Source organism: Antedon mediterranea, chromosome 6 (assembly GCF_964355755.1).
Source record: "Antedon mediterranea chromosome 6, ecAntMedi1.1, whole genome shotgun sequence".
Lineage (NCBI taxonomy): Eukaryota > Metazoa > Echinodermata > Crinoidea > Comatulida > Antedonidae > Antedon > Antedon mediterranea.
This window is the reverse complement of record NC_092675.1, coordinates 3,427,193-3,446,802: the sequence shown is the minus strand read 5'-3', so window position 1 is coordinate 3,446,802 and position 19,610 is coordinate 3,427,193. Positions and strand designations below refer to the sequence as shown.

Sequence of the window (19,610 nt, the reverse complement as noted above, 5' to 3'; positions counted from 1 at the left end):
TGGTTCCCGGATTCAAAATAATGATTATTATGCATATTTACCTACTTCGTTAGGTATAAGAGGTAAATTAACTATAAATTCGATCATCATATGCCAATAGAGATTATTATAATATAGAAAAAAATTAACAAAAATATATTTTTTGTGAATGATTTGATGTTTCTGAATTTATTTCCATTGAAACCGACAGCTCCTAGCCTTTTGATGGAACGCGGAAGTAACTTGATTATAAACTTCCTGTATGTTTTTTTACGCTGCTGCAAAAAAAGGGAAACAACTTTATTACACACACATCGACGAAGATCAAACAGAAATAGGCCGAAAAGGCTAAAAGCATATTTCTAACTCATCATTACTTTTCTGTTAATCCCAGGCAAATTTTAACCACAGAACAGTAAGTGTACATTTTAAAATGCATGTCAGTACATCCTTTCTGAAAAACACGATAGAAATTATTATTTGTGAATGTAATATTTCAATGATCACACACAGCCGATAGGTCGGTCAGTCAGTCAGTTCAGAAACAGATTGGTGATTATCTCAACAAGCTGATGAAGGTGTTTCTCGTGGCCGACAAGTCGTCTCACAGTCAGGCTAGGCCTAGCCTAGATTAAATAGCCAGGTTAACAGTAAATACATAATACAGTGGAGTTTTCTCTGATTTATAGATACTAAATTGTATTAGCTTAATTTGGAAAAATTACTGTGTGTTTTCAATATCATTACATATTTACTTTTATCTTATATGAATTTAATTATTTTTTTCAGGGCGGATCCAGGGCAGGGGTGGGGGTATAAATACTAAAACACTTTATGCACTTGTCAATTGTATGACCCACTATACGACCCCGGGAGAGGTGCGTCATTTGACCATGTTATGTTGTTTATGATAATTTGAGTGGTAAAGTGATGGACATTGACACACCATCGTTCATTGATGTGACGTACCTTCTAGGTTTTTTTACGCTGCCCCTGCATCAGTAATTATTTGTAAATGACGCACCCATGATGATGCACAAGTGCATTAATTACACATTTTAGCCACAGGCGGCCCTGGGACGAAGCGAATTTAGGCAAATGACAACACACCATTCATAATAAAATGGCACCTCCCACTAGTCTAATCTGCCTGGAAATGACACTCTCCCATGTATCGCGCACAGCAATCGCCAAACGATCATATTTTGCTGCTGGAATCAGTGATTTGTTGTTGTTTGAGGAACCGTCGATTATTTTTTCGTTTTTCACACACAGATATAGTTTATACTGTGTTTTGTTTTTGATTTTCATTCAATGCATAAGCCTAGTCAACATTTTATTTGTTTAAAAAGAGGTAAAAAAACAGGGCTGTTAAATTTTAGGGGAGGAAGGCCTAAAAGCTTCGCCTTAATCCACACCAAATATCGTTCTGTTTACCCACTAAACCTTTAGTTTTTAATAATCAAAAAAATAATATAAGAATCTAATATTTTACAAAAGAAGGCACACAGTCTACCAGTGACATTTGCACCTATAGTAATTTAAGGTCATACTGTAAGGCTTAAGGTCATGTTTGACAATAACGACACTGATTAAAACAATTTCAAATGTGACCCTAACCTTAAAAATAGTGCGAAAGTGTATTTCCAATTGTTTTTTACCTCTAGATTCAATTGACCGTACCAGGATTGGCTATTTAAAAACTGGATTAATTAGTATTATTTACCTTGGCAATGATAAAGAAGTATGTGGACCAGTAGTAGTGACAAAACCATAAAACAATTATAAGGTTTGGGTCGTCAATCTTCAATGCATACAGTACTACAGGCACATTACAAAATCAGTGTAGGCTTTACAATCTTTATTCAAATACTGAAAGCACAGTACTTGTACTTTTCGAAGAATTATTGATTTAAAGCTATGTCTACACTATCAAACTTTTTGTATGTGACACAAAAATGTGATGTGCCTATATATGGACATGATGATGTCATATTGCTACCATATTTGGGCATATTACTACAATATTTGGACACGTCATACTTTTTTCGTCAAACTATTTGATAGTGTAGACAGAGGTTAATAGGATGTAATAACTGTTTTAGATAACTTTGAACAAATTTATGCTAGATACAATTTAATTAATTCAACAAGAAATGTTAAATACATTACATATTATACACATAAACACCAGCATACATAGAGATTCCTTTCTTCCAAGTTCAATATGAATAGCCAAGGTAATCTCTATTTTAAATTTGTGTATTGTGCATCTTAAACACTTAAATTTTACATTTTAAAGTGACACCTCATGTTTTCTTTTTTTTTCTTTTAAAAGTAAAAATAAGAGAACATTATTTAATCTTCCACGCCCATTGCCATAGAAGGTTGAACAATGTTAACTGTACTTCCATGAACTCCTGTAATTTTATTCCATGATGAGTCATAATCGAGGAATTAGTTTCTGATTTATTTTTAATTCAACTCCTGAATAATTTACTGTACCTGTATTAAAATACTGTACTGTACAGATATATACTGATTTTGGTCTTTCTAACTAAAGTTAGAGGCTGGTTAGAAAGAGAGTCTGGTTTAGAAAGGTTTGACTAGTGGGTGGGATCAAGAATTATTAGATCTACCAACTACTACTACTTTTTCAAGGACCCAAGTCCTGTTGGAAAAAAAAGGCTAGTTTTGAGAGACGCATTTGACTGAATTTGAAAAAGAATAAGATAAATTTTATTAAATAAAAATGTAGACTAGAAATTGTTTTTGTGTACAGTACGTTCTGTTTAAAATTAGAAAGCTAACACCTTGATTAGTCATGCAATTAATTAACATAATGATATGTACTCATTGTAATAATTCAATTCTTTTACCGGATTGAATTTTTTTAGGCACAAATCAACTATGTGTACCTGATTGATTAGTTTAATGAAAATTTTGAAAATATTTGAGCTAATTTTATGGTTTTTTAGTTTAACTAATTCATTATTTATTTATTCATAATACCAGGAATTGTATTTGTGCTTGGTTACGAATCCCATGGTTCTATCACCATATCCACCTGATTCACACTAAGGCTAAGAGAAATAGTGTATACCCTTAAATAAAATCAAAACATATACCACTTCAAGGAATCATTGTATGTAATTCACAAATGAAATAATCCCTCGACTTTTTCTCCGGATAGTCTCCAGAACACAGGTTATATTTTGAACCATGCCCCTCAGTCCAGTCCATATTTTTTTTATATTATTTCAGTGCTTTGTATTCATACAGTCTATGGGTAATGCTAGTTGACCAAACACAGCACCTTATGTTACATACAGGAAATTACCTCATGCAATATTAAAATGAATGTACATTATTATAACATAAGTGGTGGTTTGTTTACGTGTGCACTTCCAGCAGTACTATTTTATTGATTGTTCTTTGAATTCACCTCATTCCCACCCATTTTAAAAACAAGAAATAATCATTATTAAACATTTCCACTTCTGAATAATAACCACCTTTACGGAAGATAATGATTTGTTGACGTCGTAATGACATCATTAGCTATCATTATGAGGAGGAAGTTAATATTATATTTAACAATCAAGATTTTGTTTGTAGGTGGTCTTTCTGTTTTATTACAACAGCAGTACATAACTTGTAATAATACACAGGCTCTGTCTCCAATTAAAAAGATTTGGTTTGCCTTTTTGTGTCCAATTTTGATTTTTACATACAGTACACTTAAGCAAACTTAGTCAGTTATGGTTCAATGCACAACATACTGTAGAAAGCAGCTGTATCTATTCAAAATTTAGTATTCAGTAAAATGCTAAAAGTTACCAATATGTTACGTTGTGTGGTACGTGTCGTATAATGGCTTAACACTATTATTTTACGATACTTTTTTTTTTACAGTATACAAGACAAGTTTGAACATCATAAATCGCTCATGCATAGCTGACCCCTTAAGATGAGTGACAACAATTGGGTCACACGGCAACCTAAACTCAAAGGAGAATCAATGATGTAAGTATAATATTGCAATTTTTTAATGTATGATATTAAAAAAAACTTGCTCGTGTAAAGCTCTGTCTACACTCAGGCCTTGTCTTTTAAGGCGAGCGAGTGCAATCACTCACCTAACACACTCATAAACTGCCCTTAAAGAGTGTGATTTACAACATGCTTAAATTTGGCAACACGCAAAAATTTCTACACACCAAACAAAATACAGCATCCCTGAATTTATTGAGCAGTGCAATTTGTAGCACACCTATAATTTTCAAATGACCAAGCCTGTACACTATCTAACTAGTTTGACAAAAAAAGTGTGATGTGCACAAATATGGTAGTGATATTCCCAAATATGGTAGTGATATGACATCATCATGTCCATATATGGGCACATCACATTTTTTTGTCACATAAAGTTTGATAGTGTGACCATGGAGGTATCTAATTTTATACCTCCATGGTGTGACAGAGCTTAAGACTTTTAACACTACACAGTTGTGGCAGTGCTGGTTGTGCACAACCAGTAGTTGAATGTTGCCTTGTTCCTTCATACCTGTACCTATCAACCACATCGTTTGCTTGACTCAATGATTATTCAAAATGAAAGTACTGTATGAATGACCGACTAATTGTTCATTAATAACTGAGTAACAATCCCCCCATACCAGTATCACTATCAGTAATGATAAACAACTTTAATTATGATGTATGATAACAATACATAATTTGTCATTAGTGACATTTGTCTATTAGTATTACATGATTAGCTGGATGAACCTAAATAGGCCTTTTTCCCTTCAAAGGGAGAACATAACCGAAAAGTAAAAATTGTCACTCCAAGACGGTGATATTGCCCATGAGCCACGCCGTCAGGTGGCCGGCAACGCCCATGCATACCTTACCATTTCTTTTCGAGGCTATGCACTTGTAAACAAAAGTAAGACCATACTGTATGCAGAATGACTTACTTTGGTAGTGATATAACATCATTGTGTCCATATACTATATGGACACATCATATTTTGTTGTCACATAAACTTTGATATTGTAGACAGAGCTTTAGTCTTGTGGCCTGTGTGAAAAGAAAAGGTCGTCCTTGTTTCTCTCTATCAAGGTTAGTGTTTCGTCTAGTAACGCTACCATTTTTCTGTAGCAATGAATGTTATGTTTTAATAAAATATTTTTTCTCAATAAATTAAATTGTTTATTTAAAATAATAGATGGTTTCATGGGAAAATATCGCGGGAAGAAGCAGAGCAGCTCTTAAAACCGTGGAAGACTGGTCAGTATTTGGTACGGGATAGCACCCACTTCCCAGGGGATTACACGTTAAGTGTCAGTGTCTCAGGCAAAGTTGAACATTATCATGTCATATATAAAGATCGAAAGCTCACTATTGATGAAGAAGGATTCTTTGATGATTTGGCTAAATTAGTAGAGGTAAAATTCTCATTTATTACTGTTTTTTATAATAATTTTCTTGATTTTAATTATGATTAGTTAGACATTAGTCTCACTGGTATTTAGTTTTTGTTGTTGAAATATTTGTTAATATAAAATGTGCCTGAATTAGATGAATTTAATACCAATTGTTTTAATTAATCCTTAGCAAAATTAAAAATAAAAGGTGGTTGTTTTGTTGTCAAAGCCAACCACGGAGTCCTTTGTTGAAATCCTACCGTGTTAGTGTTTTTATCCCATAACCAAAACAGTGCCACGTCCTAAAAGATTTCAAACTTGTAAATACTGTATATGGAAATTTTTGGTAAAGAGTAGTGTAAAAGGTAGTTTAGGTTCTAGACGACAAAACTTTTTGGCACAAAAGTGAGTGAGTGGCCGAGCGGTTAAGACAGTGGAACCGTAATTACGTAGCCATAACATCGGCAGGGGTTCGAGGCTCACTCACTCCATGGTTCTGGTGGTAGAACGAGTCTTCTCGGATAAGGACTATAAACCGTAGGTCCAGTGTACACATCTAGCTCCTGTGCACTTTAAAGAACCTAGTACATCTTTCGAGACGAGTAGGGGGTTACCCCGATGTATTAGTACATCACAGCCACTGATCACCACCTGGGCCCTCTGGGAGACCAGTCTTTGACTGAAGAGGTTACCCAGTATAAATATAAAAATATAAATTTCAAAATTTCACAAATGGAATTTCATAACTAGTATACTTGACTTTAAATCGTAAAAAGTTTTGAAGAAATTTAAAGAAACGGTGAACTAAAGACTAATACCAGGGTGCAGGCATTTGATGACAAAGTACTTGGAAATATACTTAAGACCAATTTACACAGACAAGCGGTAACGGTAACTGAAACCGCCCGTCCGCTCCATGCTTTGTGTAAATGGTCATGAGGAATAACATAGAATCTTTATTTTTATTACCGTTACCACTCGTCTGTGTAAATTGGCGTTTAAAGATATGGTGTAGGCAAGTTTGCAATCTTGTTGTACAGTACAACAACATCTTTGTTTGAACTTTACTTACTGTTAAAAAACATAAGTTTTTGTTCTCATCGATGGTTAGTAATTCAAATGGTTATTATGTTTAGTACGTCATTACTGTGTGAACATCATAATTTACATTGTTTATTATAATGTATTTGTACTACCTGTATACGGAAGCTTTTTGTTAAATATACTTTATACCCAGTAGGGGAAGTCCCTAACATTGAATGGGTGTATAATAATAATGCGTTTGATTGCACTAACAAAAGAACATATTTGTACAGTAGATTTATATCATAATCTTTAAACAAACTGCATAAGGATATTCTTAGATAACCCCTAGAATGTATGTAGTGTACAGAATTGCTTGTGCCGTTCGATGTCTTTGTAATTCAGTTCCTTTTTAGGTAATTTAATAATAGTTTATAAATGGTATTTCCTTTATAGCCATGGTATATTTGTTAACATTGTACACTGTAACTATAAACATGTACTGTATAAAGAAACTAGAGAATGCACAATAAAATAAATTTAACAATACGCTTAACGAAAAAAGGAAATATGTGTATGAAAGGATTTTTTTCTAGTACATATTTGCTTACCGTAGTAATTTGAATTTCCCCCTTTGAAATAAACATCTTCCTCAATTAGTCATAGAAAATTTGGATTAACCCCGAGCCCGAGGCATTTATTCAAATAATATAAAAAATAATAGATAGATGAAGGGCTAGTGTTGCCCGAAAGCTCTGCTAACTTTTCTGGCTGTTTTACTTCTCGTTTTGATTTAGCTTTTCGCTTTTATTTTGTATCTCCATTGAGATCCAGCCACTGATAGTACCCACAGCATTGTCATTTTTTCCGTAATTTGCCTTTGGATAAATAATAGATAGATTTATATAGCGCAAATAAACGATGTCTCTATGCGCTTGTCGTCAATAAAGAGAAAGAGTGGAAAACAAAAGGAAGAGAACAAAGACAAAGAAACCAAGTTAACACCCGAATCGTAGTATGGGGATACACCATCACCGCTAACTGGGGATCATTTATAATATTTTACCAAACATATTATTATATAATTTTGTTTATTAAGTATTAGATATGTTATATCTTACATTTTTAAAAGTTTATAAATTTTTATTTGCTTTTCAAAAATATATGAACATTTTTTTTTTCTTTCACAAGCATTATGAGGACGATGCGGACGGTCTAGTTTCCAACCTCATCACGCCTGTTCCAAAGAAAGGTTACGCTTTCAAAGAAAGTAAGTTATTTTAATGATTGCATGGAAAATATATATATTAATTTTAATAATTGCATCTATTGTCTCCAGAGTACCCAAACGGTGTATTTTGATAAACACTAAACTGTTAACAATTAATAATAATAATATCCGGGATTTATAGCGCCTAATGTTGTGAAACCTCTAAGCGCTGAACATTATTACCCCAGTCGTTTTTTCAAACACATACTCCCATAATGCAGCTAGTAATCAGCGCAAAGTTGTGACTTGATCAAACCGGGTTCCCATTTATACACCTGGGTGGAGAGAGGCAAACATAAGTAAAGTATCTTGCCTAAGGATACAAGCAATGCAGCGAGAGTTGGATTCGAACCTCTGACACATTGCGCCACACGCCCTTACCCTTACAAGTAGTTGTTAAATTATTGTTTGTACACCTATACTCTTTTATTTACCTCAAGTTATATACCTATTCTGTTTTTTTAGCAATAAAATATTAATGTTATATTATTAACAGTATTGTTTAAAGTTTTGCATGTTGAAGATGAAATACAGAGTGCTTTTGTTGTGCTACAATAGTTTTCACTCCAGAAGATGGTTGTGGCATAAAAACAGGACATTTTCAACTCTACTTTTGTATTTCCTTTTTTGAAATCACATGCATGTACAACTTTACTATACGTTTATTATTTTATGATTTACTAATTTATTTTCTTTTTATTATTATTAACATAATTTATAATCTATACTTTGTTCTTGTGTTTAAGATAATGTACAGTTTCATCTTCAAAATGGTTAGTATTTAATAATCATAGACTTTTCAGAATTTTCTGTGGTGTTATTGTTTTGTGGTGGTGTTTTAATTCTGTTTGGTGTACTTTGTGTAGTTTATAGTTTTAGCAGTATAATTACAGTAGACTATTAATAGTACATTTTAGATAGTCATTGCTAACTCTCTGATAAATATAAATCAACTAAATCAGATAATGGTTGTCTAATAGGCAGGTATACCAACCATTCAGCCTAGCTTCACCGACCCAGCAGACTTGGCTATGTAATATAACAGATATCGCCTTTTATATCGGTAAAATATAAGATTTAACATCCCCTCTGGATGATATTATGTTCTCGGGGAATTATATATATCCCTCAGCTGCCGCTTCGGAATATATATATTCCCTCGAACATAATATCATTCCCTCTGGGATGTAAAATCTTATATTTCACCTCTAAGCAGGCAATATCTGTATAATGTTATAGCATTATTGTTTATGATTTTTGAAAATAAAGATAATATCTTCTACATCTTCCATCAAAGTATTAAAGTAGTTGTACAGTATACTTACAGTACAGTAACAACCAATTACATAGATTCAAATAGTGTGAAGTGAAAGTCCCATTCAACAGTACTGTTATTTGTAATGATGTTTTGTGTTATCTCATTGTGCTTTGCTTAATTGTTGCTTAAAGGTGCTGTGAAACTTCCAAATAAATATTTATTAAACATATACATATTTATGTAATTATTGTTTTAATCAGGGAAGAGGGAATTCCCTTGTTTTAATAATAGCCACACTGAAAAGTAGTGGCTAGAATCCTTTTCTGAATTTATAATTGTACCCGATTCTTGATACTGTATTGGTATTTCACCAGAAAATTCCATGATACATCATCACATGTGTTTCACATGTGAAGATGTATCATGGACCATAACCTAACCCTTAATCTAAACTTACATGATACATTCAACACATTTGATACACATGAGATGCTTATGGAATTTTTCTATGATACTCTGACAATACTGTAGTATGTGGAGATACAGCACTGAGAATTGAGTAATAGTAATATGTGTAAAGCTCTGTCAACACAATCAAACTAGTTTGACAAAGTGGGATGTGCCCAAATATGGTGCCCAAATAATAGTAGTGATATGACATCATTATGCCCATAATTGGGCACATCACATTTTTTTGTCACATAAAGTTTGATAGTGTAGACAGAGCTTTGCCTTTCTGTATGTGTAATGAATAACAACAACTTTAAATTGTGTTTTATATTGCAAAAAAAAAATGTTTAAAAATGTGGTTAAATATTAAAAACGTGCAAATGGTTTGCTTCATGCATGAAAAACAGCAGAGGGAAATAAATCAATTCATTAAAAAATAGTTTGGCTGTCCTTTTATTCAACCTTATACTGAACAATATATCTGACTTATTTAAAAAAAATGATATACTTACATATTTGTAGTTTAGTTTTTAAAAGCAATTTCATTTTTACAAATATCTATAGGATGCTTACATATGCAGAATATGAATAACAACGTTTTATTAATAATGGTTCTATGATTTATTGTGCTTATTGCTTATATTATAATTGTTTTCCTGTTTATATTTTCAGAGGGTTGGGCTATTAATAGAAATGAAATAATAGTTGGAAAAGTGTTAGGAAGTGGACAATTTGGAGGTAAATAATATTTGTATTAACAATTTATCTATCTAATGGCAAACATAATATTGTTTGATTAATTGAAATAATAGATACAGTTAGGCATTCCTGGAAAAGATAAGTTAGATAAATCATGAATGATTCCACCGAACTTTCTAGTTAAAATAATGATTATGAGGCATTTGATAAATAGGCAATCTGCCTTAAAATGTCTTGACATATTTCGAGAAACTATTCTTATCATCAGAACAATCGTTATCTCAAAGATAAGTTGTTTTTTGGGGACATGGAATATTGAGATATTAATAATTGAATTACCAATATTTCAGTGAATTTCATGTTTACATAGAACCTTTACACGGAAGAATGTAAACTAAATAATAATTTGCAAATTGTATTTAATAAATGAAATATAAATACAAAGAAAAATGAATTTGAAAAAATGACAATGGGCCTGTTTCTGCTGCATAAAAATAACCGGTTAAAATCGGTGTGAATAAATTAAAATCGGTGTGAATAAATTAACTCCATTTTCTTGGCAGCAGAAACAGGACAAATTTGTGGTAACCGGTTAAAAGGCAGCGCAAAATAACCGGTTAAAAACACCAATTTAAATCGGTGTTAGAACGCCGTTTAACCGGTTATCGCTGAGCAATTCTTAGCTGCAACACAAAATAACGGTTATTTGATTGACAGTTGTGACCCCGGGTCAGATACCGTCGCATACGGTGTGTGTTTCCCTCGTGGTTTTGACAGTCGAACGAAGAAGTGAACATGTATGTGGATGAATGAAATCACAAGATATGTTATTCAGTTGTGGAGGGAGAGAAAGTACGGGGAAGGATGGCAGGCAATAGAAAAGAATCACAGATAATAAATAAGAGCATTTTTGCGAAAGTAAAAGAGGAATTTGGGGTGGAGTTCCGGGGACTACCCAAGCTAAGCAATTTGAGGCGTTAGTACACGCTCGCGAAGGGTATGGATGGTCCTATATTAACACCAAAACGGAAACAAAAGGGACTCAAAATGTTGCAAATACCTACCAAACGATAGTAGATAATGGTTAATTAATTATGAAAACCCAAATTTTATAGCAAAAATCATCCGAATTTATGTTATAAACGATGAATTTAGCAACAAAAACTTAATCCAAACGAGCGTATTTATGGCACGCCCTTAGTGCCTTTAATAGGAGAACAATGAACAATCTTAATTTGATCGTTTTATAAAATTTTTTTAGAAAAACATCACATCGACCGAAAACAAAGGTTATGAGAGCCTTTGATAATATATTAAATATGATTTTATTAAGCATAGAAATGTGTTATTATTTATGTTAGTACATAATATTATGCGAAACAATGTTTAATACTCATTATTCTATTAAAGGCACTATGTGCGTGCGATATTCTATGACTTGGATACTCTCGTTTGATTTAAGTTTTTGTGGCTAAACTCTTCGTTTTTAACACAAATTCGGATGATTTTTGCTATAAAAGTTAGGGTTTCATGAATCATAATTAATTAACAATTATCTACTCTCGTTTGGTAGGTATTGCAACATTCTAAGTCTCGTTTTTGTTTCCGTTTGGTTTTTTGTAGGACCGCGAAAGACAACAGTCGTTCACGTGGTAAGGGCCGTATCATCATCGCCTTTGTTGATGAATTTTAGGCTAGATAAAAATTATCCTAGGCGATCGGGCGCTGCACGACCCTCCCCATGTTATTGAAGGCGCCATGAGAATTAATTTTATTAGCGATCAGTAAGTAGGCTTTACAAAAAACAAAACTTGTAGACCTGTAGACAACATTTTATTATTTTAACATGTTTGAGATGTTCGGCGATATACACACGTGTGTACTGACGACGTCGATGTAAACAAACAGCCAACTTACTACTTCCGTCTGAGTGTATTGCATTTTGGGTAATGATGACGTTTTGCTCGACGACCACCCATAGATTTAACCGGTTATTTCGGAGCACAAATTGAGCAGAAACGCGGTCTTGTTATTGTTATATATTTTTAATCTATTTTAAAATAACCGGTTAAATTGCGTTATGCAGCAGAAACAGACCCAATGTTGCAGCTGACGTCAGTGGCTGGATCTTGATTGAAATACAAATCAGATAAGCAAAAACCTAAATCAAAACGATAAGCAGCTAGAAATAATATGCCATGCTTTGGATAATCCTTCATTAGATGAAATTCTATTAAAGATTTTAATCCATTTTCTGAATTCACAGAGGTGAAAGAAGGAGAGTACAAAAGTAAGAAAGTTGCGTTAAAAGCAATGAATGAATCACAACGAAATTTGGATCCATTTTTAGCAGAAGCATCAATTATGACGTAAGTTTTCAATAATTGTAAAATGCACAACTCTACTAAAATTTTAATATCTATATTATAATAGCATGAAGCCAAAATTTGTTTTTCTATACTCCTAAATCACAAGTCCGATATTGGGGCACCTTTTAATTCCCCTTTATCCATCCAAGCTATATTAGAATAATATTAATTAGGCACAACTATGGAGGTTTATTTTCTTAATTATGTATTCTTTACTATTATAATAGCAGGCACTAACGTGAAATTTGTTAATCTATCTCCTCCTAAACCGCATGGACAATACTAGCATAATTTGAGGTTGGAAAGTTCCTTTTTAGTCATTCAACTGTGTTAGGATGTCAATTTATTGCGATGTTAGGATGTCAATTTATTGCGATGTTAGGATGTCAATTTATTGCGAAAAATGTAAACTGTATATTATCAATGTGCTCAACCAAAAAATTTGGTGTTCAATTTTAAAACTTCAGTGCGGTAGTTATGAGGTGTAGACTACCTCTAGTAATTGACGTACCAGTAGGCCTACATTTGTTTTTGTTTTCTTCACAGGCAACTTAGGCACCGTAATCTAGTTCAGTTGATTGGTGTAGCCCTTGGAAATCCTGTGTATATAGTGTTAGAGTTTATGGCAAAGGTAAGTTTGATTTTGGGGTTAGAAACTTTATTTATTTTTTTATTTATTTACAATCTCATTCACTATAGTTATTTAAACCTAATACTTTTCAATGTTTTATATTCACATGATCCAATATGTGTTCACATGATCCAATATGTGTTCACATGATCCAATATGTGTTCACATGATCCAATATGTGTTCACATGATCCAATATGTGTTCACATGATCCAATATGTGTTCACATGATCCAATATGTGTTCACATGATCCAATATGTGTTCACATGATCCAATATGTGTTCTGTTCAGATTTCAGATTCCAGTTTCATTCTAATCTGCTAATTTACATACTAGATTTCAATTGAGATTCATCGGACCAATTAAATTCTACCATACTTAATCCTAGACTTTCATTGGCCGTGGAGCAAATCAGATAGATTTTAAAAGAATCAAAACTCTGAAATCCAAAACTTAACTAAACAAATGTGTTACCATGAGGTTTTGTACAGGGCTTGACTGTCATAACATAAAGTTGTTCATTATTTTTGCAGGGTAACTTGTTAGATTATTTACGGTCAAGGGGAAGGGCTGTTGTTACCAAGAAACAGCAACTAGATTTTTCAAAGTAAGTGATCCTCTTTTAATATTTTAAACATTTGGTTTTCTTAGGTAACCTTTTCATTTATGTGACAAATGTGTCGGCAGTGCTTTCCCTGTATAGATTGATGTTTGTCCTGCTTTGTAATTCATTTTATTTATTTTTTATTCTTTATTTTGTAATCAAATGTACATATACAGATACAAAGCTCTTTAACTAATATAAACATATTAAACTATAAGAATAAGTTCACACGTTTATACACTTAAGATATTGCACCACACTTAAGATGTAGCAACACAGGTGTAGTGGGTGTCTGAGTAGAGGAACGAGACTTCAAACTCACCAATATGGTGCAACCATATCATTTGGTCACTGTTTATAGTGTATCATTAGAGCTTTGATTGCGTTGAAGGTGGCCATCCAGTTCTTATAGTATCTTTATGCTTATATAATGTTTTTTTAACAGAAACATTGCAGCAGGAATGAGTTATTTGGAAAGTAAAAAATTTGTTCACCGGGATTTAGCCGCCCGAAATATTTTAATATCCGAAGATGACACGGCAAAGGTGTCTGACTTTGGTCTCGCTAAAGATGATACAGTCATGATGGATAGTGGGAAAATCCCAGTTAAGTGGACAGCACCGGAAGCAGTTAGGAAGAATGTAAGAACAATTATTTTGTTTCAGTATAAATATTACTACCATTTAAATCTGTAACAGGCATACTGTATGTACAGCACATTGAACCTATGAATCATGTTGTAGCTGATCTTTTATTTATGTTTTTATTATTTATTTATACTGGGTAACCTCTGCAGTCAAAGACTGGTCTCCCAGAGGGCCCAGCTACGATCTGTGAGTGACAGTGGCTGTGTGTGTACTTGTACACTGGGGTAACCCCCTACTCGTCTTGAAAGACGTACTAGGTTCTTTAAAGTGCACATGAGCCAGTTGTGTACACTGGACCTACGGTTTATAGTCCTTATCCGAGAAGACTTCTACCATCAGAACCATGGAGCGAGTGAGCCTCGAATTCTTGCCAATGTTATGTCTCTCTGTCTTAACCGTTCGGCCACTCACTTGCGCTCGATCCTTTGGTTTCAAAACATTGGGAGTTATATGCACTCTCTCTATCTGTGTACTTAGGCAAGGTGATTCAACTACTCCGATCATTTAGATAATTCATTTGTTTTATGTACAAAATAAATATACTATATGTTTTTTAATTTGTTGATAGATATATTCAGCCAAGTCTGACGTGTGGAGTTTTGGTGTCTTACTTTGGGAGTTATACTCTTTTGGAAGGGTACCCTACCCAAGAGTGGTAAGTTTGATAATAATATTCATTATACTGTCAATTTAATTAAATACAAATAATGTGTTCTTCTATCCCGGTATTAGCCTTTTCATTTCATATTTGCTGTTTTTGTTTTTGTTGACTTCTCACTTTAAGATTTATAGTGACTTCTCTTAATTTATGTATGACCATGTAAAAGTATATAGTACTATTAAAGGATGAAATAATTTGTTTCTTTTTGTTTTAAACTTTTTTAAATTTCAAACTAGTTTCCATCCTCACCCTGCATACTTATAAAAACCTTTTCAAAATGTTATCATAAACATTTTTGTATGTACAGTACTGTATTTCATTTAAGATACAAATGGTATACTGTATGGTAAACCAATCAATGTTGAATAACAATCTAAAACTATCTGGTTCTATTTTTATAATTTCTATGTTGTCTTTTTTTAACATTCTCTAACAATGTACAAAAACACATTCTATGTAAGTACAAAACAGCTGGAAAATAGTGGAATTGAATAGCTTGGTGAAATGTCCCTTTAATCCTTGGGTAAAATCCTTTGTTTTTTTACCCATTATCAACTTTTAGAATTTAGTTAGTGTCATCTTATAATAAAAATATAATATTTGTCTTGTGTTTTAGCTTGGTTTATTTGCCAATATAAATGTCAAAAATAAATAATTTTATATATATATATATACATACATACTTTATGCCATGGAGAAAAAAACCAAATAAAAGTAAGTAAATAATTCCTTCATGCATACACTGTACAATAGCAACTTGAGAACACAAAGAGTGGGTGAGGAAACATTAAAACATTCAGGTTCATTATTCAGAGTTCATGTGGGTGACTATGGTGTTAAAATTAGGCTGTGTAGAAAGCCTTAGGTTTTGTGACGTGTAGAAGACTTTAAAGTTGGTGTCCCCTTGACCTCCCCTTGACCTCCTCCTCCATTAGTCCCATAATAATGGTGCTTTACTGCTTAGTAGTGTGCATGAAAGATCAGTTTGAAAATTACAATCGTTGTTTTGTTTATCTTGTGTGCCATATCCATCTTGAATTGAATGTTGAAGCTAGACCCATTAAAAAATGTGGTGTTTAGAATTTGGGCCATGTAGGAGATCAGTTATAGACAGCACACATGGGGGAAATAAATGACTATAGTAAGGTGCTCGTTATCATTCATGAGCGAAGTTTGTTGCTAAAAATTCTCAAACTGTCCACAAAAACTGAGCATGTAATAGTACTCTCAATCTGTAATTTGGCATCTAATAGAATTCATAACACATGTTATGACCAATCAAATGGCCAGGCCCCGCTTATCAGTTGATCTCCTAAAGCTCTGTCTACACTATCAAACTAGTTACACAAAAAAACGCTCAAATATGGTAGTGATATGCCCAAGTATGGTAGTGATATGACATCATCATGTCCATATATGGGCACATCACATTTTGTTGTCACATTAAGTTTGATAGTGTAGACAGAGCTTTACTCTATTTAAATGTAAATAAAATAAGTCTTTATTTATTTTCTCTTAGCCTGCAGATAATGTGATAGCTTACATTGAGGAAGGTTGTCGTATGCAAAGTCCGGAAGATTGTCCTGAACACATATACAAAATAATGCAACAATGCTGGAGTTTTCAACCGGAAAACCGACCCACGTTTCATCGCATATCCACTCAACTTGACAGCTTAACGCCATTCTTCTGATCATCAACGGACACGCTTTTTGCTTTTCTAAATAAACTGTATCTTTTTAATTATGAGAATACAGAGAATCTCGGTACAACTTTTACCAAATTTTCGAGACCAACTAAGATTTTAAAATTGAAGAACTGTTGCTTTGCATTTCCGTATCGACGCTAAACTGTTTACGAGTCTTGTTTATGAATTATCAAATATTTTATATTTATAGATGAATTGTTTTTTATGTTAGAAATAAAACTAATGTTTTATAAGTGTGTGAAATACAAGAATATAGCTTACAACACATGAGGAGGAATCCCATGCTGTTATTTTGATTCTTGCCTTCAGCGTAAACCGTACCACAATTTTACATCCTGATTTTCACGTATCTCGAACAAGCTCCCTGTACTTATAAAATTGTAGGCTTATACATCTTACATATTCAGTGGTATTTGATTGTTTGTTAAGCCTAATAACAGTGGGTATAATTGTGGAAAGTGATGTAGAGTTATCATGATACCAACACACACAGGTTTATAATTATTATATAAGGGTTGCTTGCAGAATATTTGTCATAGTACAGATCATAGATTTTGGAAGTGATTTTGTCATAATACAAGGATGATTCAAGGCATTCACGGTGGATACAATAAGACATAACACACTATTTTCTTGATGGAAAGAACTATAAATAGACATTTATATTTAAAGATATAAGTTCAAATTATGATTAAAATTGATACATTTGTACAGTTTATTAGATTTACGTTAAATCTGCTTGGGAAAATGCTGTATTATTGAAATGATATTTGGTTCAAACTTGAAATCAGATTCTTATAAAATATGATGAGTACTTTTTTTTAAATAATTATTATAGATTTATTGGGGCATTGTAAATTACTGTAAAATCTCAGAAAAAATGTTAGTATTTTGGCTTTCAGAAATACCATAAATAAATTACAATTTACTCTTCCCTGGAAATACATTACCATGGTTGGTGTTTTCAATGTATGAATACACAATACAATTACTTAAGAGTAAGAAAAAACATCTGACCAAATAATCATTTCGATTGATTTAATTGGTATTTCCGAAAAAAGTATTATCTACATTTTAAACAATTGCTGTAAGTTCTATATTGTTTTTGTTGTCAACAATGTTTTATACTTTTATGCAAATTTGGTATTGTTTTATATATTTCTTAATTATATTTTGTTGGTGTCATCATTATTTGATACCAAAGATTTATTACTTTAAATTTATGATTAGATTTAAGTTGTAGTACTTAATGTTATCTTTTTATTTCAGTTGTTTTAAACTGTATTCACAAACTGATTCACAAAAATTCACAAAATTGAGAAATTATTTAATCGTGTACAGTGTGTGTTCCTATACATGTGAAGAGATCTATCTGGGCTAATCCAACTGATATGTATAATGCTTTAGAATATTTAATTAATTCAACATGCATACGATTTTAAGCAATATGATTGCTAATTTGCATGTCTGTGCCACACAATAAACAATCCTATCAGTTGGATCAACCTGCAGGTCATGTTTTGTCGCTGACCTCTCGTAATAATACTTTTACGAAATTTGAACCTGTGATGTGAAATTAACAAACCTAAGAAGGTACCGTAAATCTTCTAATTGTAACCCGGGGTTATTATTCTTTGATTGTTTTTTAGGGTGGGTTACTATTAGAAGTGGGTGGGGGGGGGGGGGTATGGTTACTATTAGAGTAATGGGTTACTATTACTAATCTTAAATTAGGCACCTGAAAATAGTAACCCACCCCAACTTTTCCGGTCAGTTACTCATAGCAAAATAATAAACTGTACGAATAAACAAATTTGTTCCAACTTTATTTTATAAACTCAAAAACATTTAATCCTCCCCTACTCCCGAGATCAACATGCATTATCTCCTTTATTTTCAAAATACGGCTGCATCACAAACGACCAGTCTTCATAGTAACCCCCATGGGTTACTATATCAGTAGTGGGTTATTATTATAGATTGACTTATAAAGGTGGGTTACTATTAGAAGGGGGGTTGTTATTAGAGTGTGGGTTACTATTAGAAGATTTACAGTAACTCATTGCATTTTTGTATGTTAAAGCGCTTTGATCTTTTGGAAAAGCGCTATATAAATGAAATGAATAAAAAAGATTCAATTCATGCTTTCTATTTACCATTTTGAAACTATCAAAATTTATATGCATTATTTTCACATTTGTTTTGAGCAGTGTGATGTCTTATCGTACTATTCATTTGAACTGTGCTGGAGAAGAAGTTAGTTCACCCCTCCAAACAGACAACTCATCAACATCCCATCAATTTTATTCCATATCAAAATATGCAAATGAAAATGTGCTTAAATTTAGCCTTAAGAATTAAATAAATGGTCAGTTGTACTATTTTCATTAAGTATTAGGCCTGTTACTAGCTAAGTGAGGGTGTAGTATTGTCTGGATAAACAACAATTGTATTGGTGGTCTATTCAAACTGAAATGTGTTTGCCATGTTTTTCTAGAGGGATAGAGTAAAAGGAATTTCCAGAATATATGTGTAAAAAATGTGACCATTTTTAAACTATTATTAAAAAACTGACCAAAATACTTGGCATATAGCAACAGAGGGCGGACTATTTAACTTAATTAAAAGTGATGGATGTTTATCGTACAAGGCATACTTGGTATTTTCTCAAGTAACTATTCAATAATAGTCATGGTAGTGTAATGTAAAATCAAGTAAGAAACCCCTTAAGGTTTGCTGTGGTGTTTATTGCTGTTTAATTTTGTATACAGTATATATATATTTATAAAATACAGATTCAGACTATTTTCCTTAAACAGCAAAGTGGACAACCAAATGTCCAGTGTAAACACAGCCATGACATACTTTCTGTGTTGTA

The 19,610-nt window shown here is 32.7% G+C and overlaps 1 protein-coding gene across 2 annotated transcripts; it reads left to right on the top strand.

Moving 5' to 3' along the window:
• The first annotated feature begins 268 nt into the window (after positions 1-268).
• Positions 269-18,400, top strand: LOC140051810 (tyrosine-protein kinase CSK-like). 2 transcript variants are annotated; one of them, XM_072097127.1, is made up of 12 exons: positions 269-394; positions 3,895-4,005; positions 5,214-5,433; positions 7,627-7,705; positions 8,452-8,478; positions 10,086-10,151; positions 12,379-12,481; positions 13,028-13,112; positions 13,646-13,719; positions 14,162-14,357; positions 14,932-15,018; positions 16,544-18,400. In XM_072097127.1, exons 2-12 carry the CDS (start codon positions 3,950-3,952, stop codon positions 16,715-16,717), a joined length of 1,167 nt encoding a protein of 388 aa, XP_071953228.1. In that variant the 5' UTR covers positions 269-394; positions 3,895-3,949; the 3' UTR covers positions 16,718-18,400. The 2 variants fall into 2 exon arrangements, with proteins under 2 accessions (XP_071953228.1, XP_071953229.1); XM_072097128.1 differs by lacking the exon at positions 8,452-8,478.
• The last annotated feature ends 1,210 nt before the right edge of the window (positions 18,401-19,610 follow it).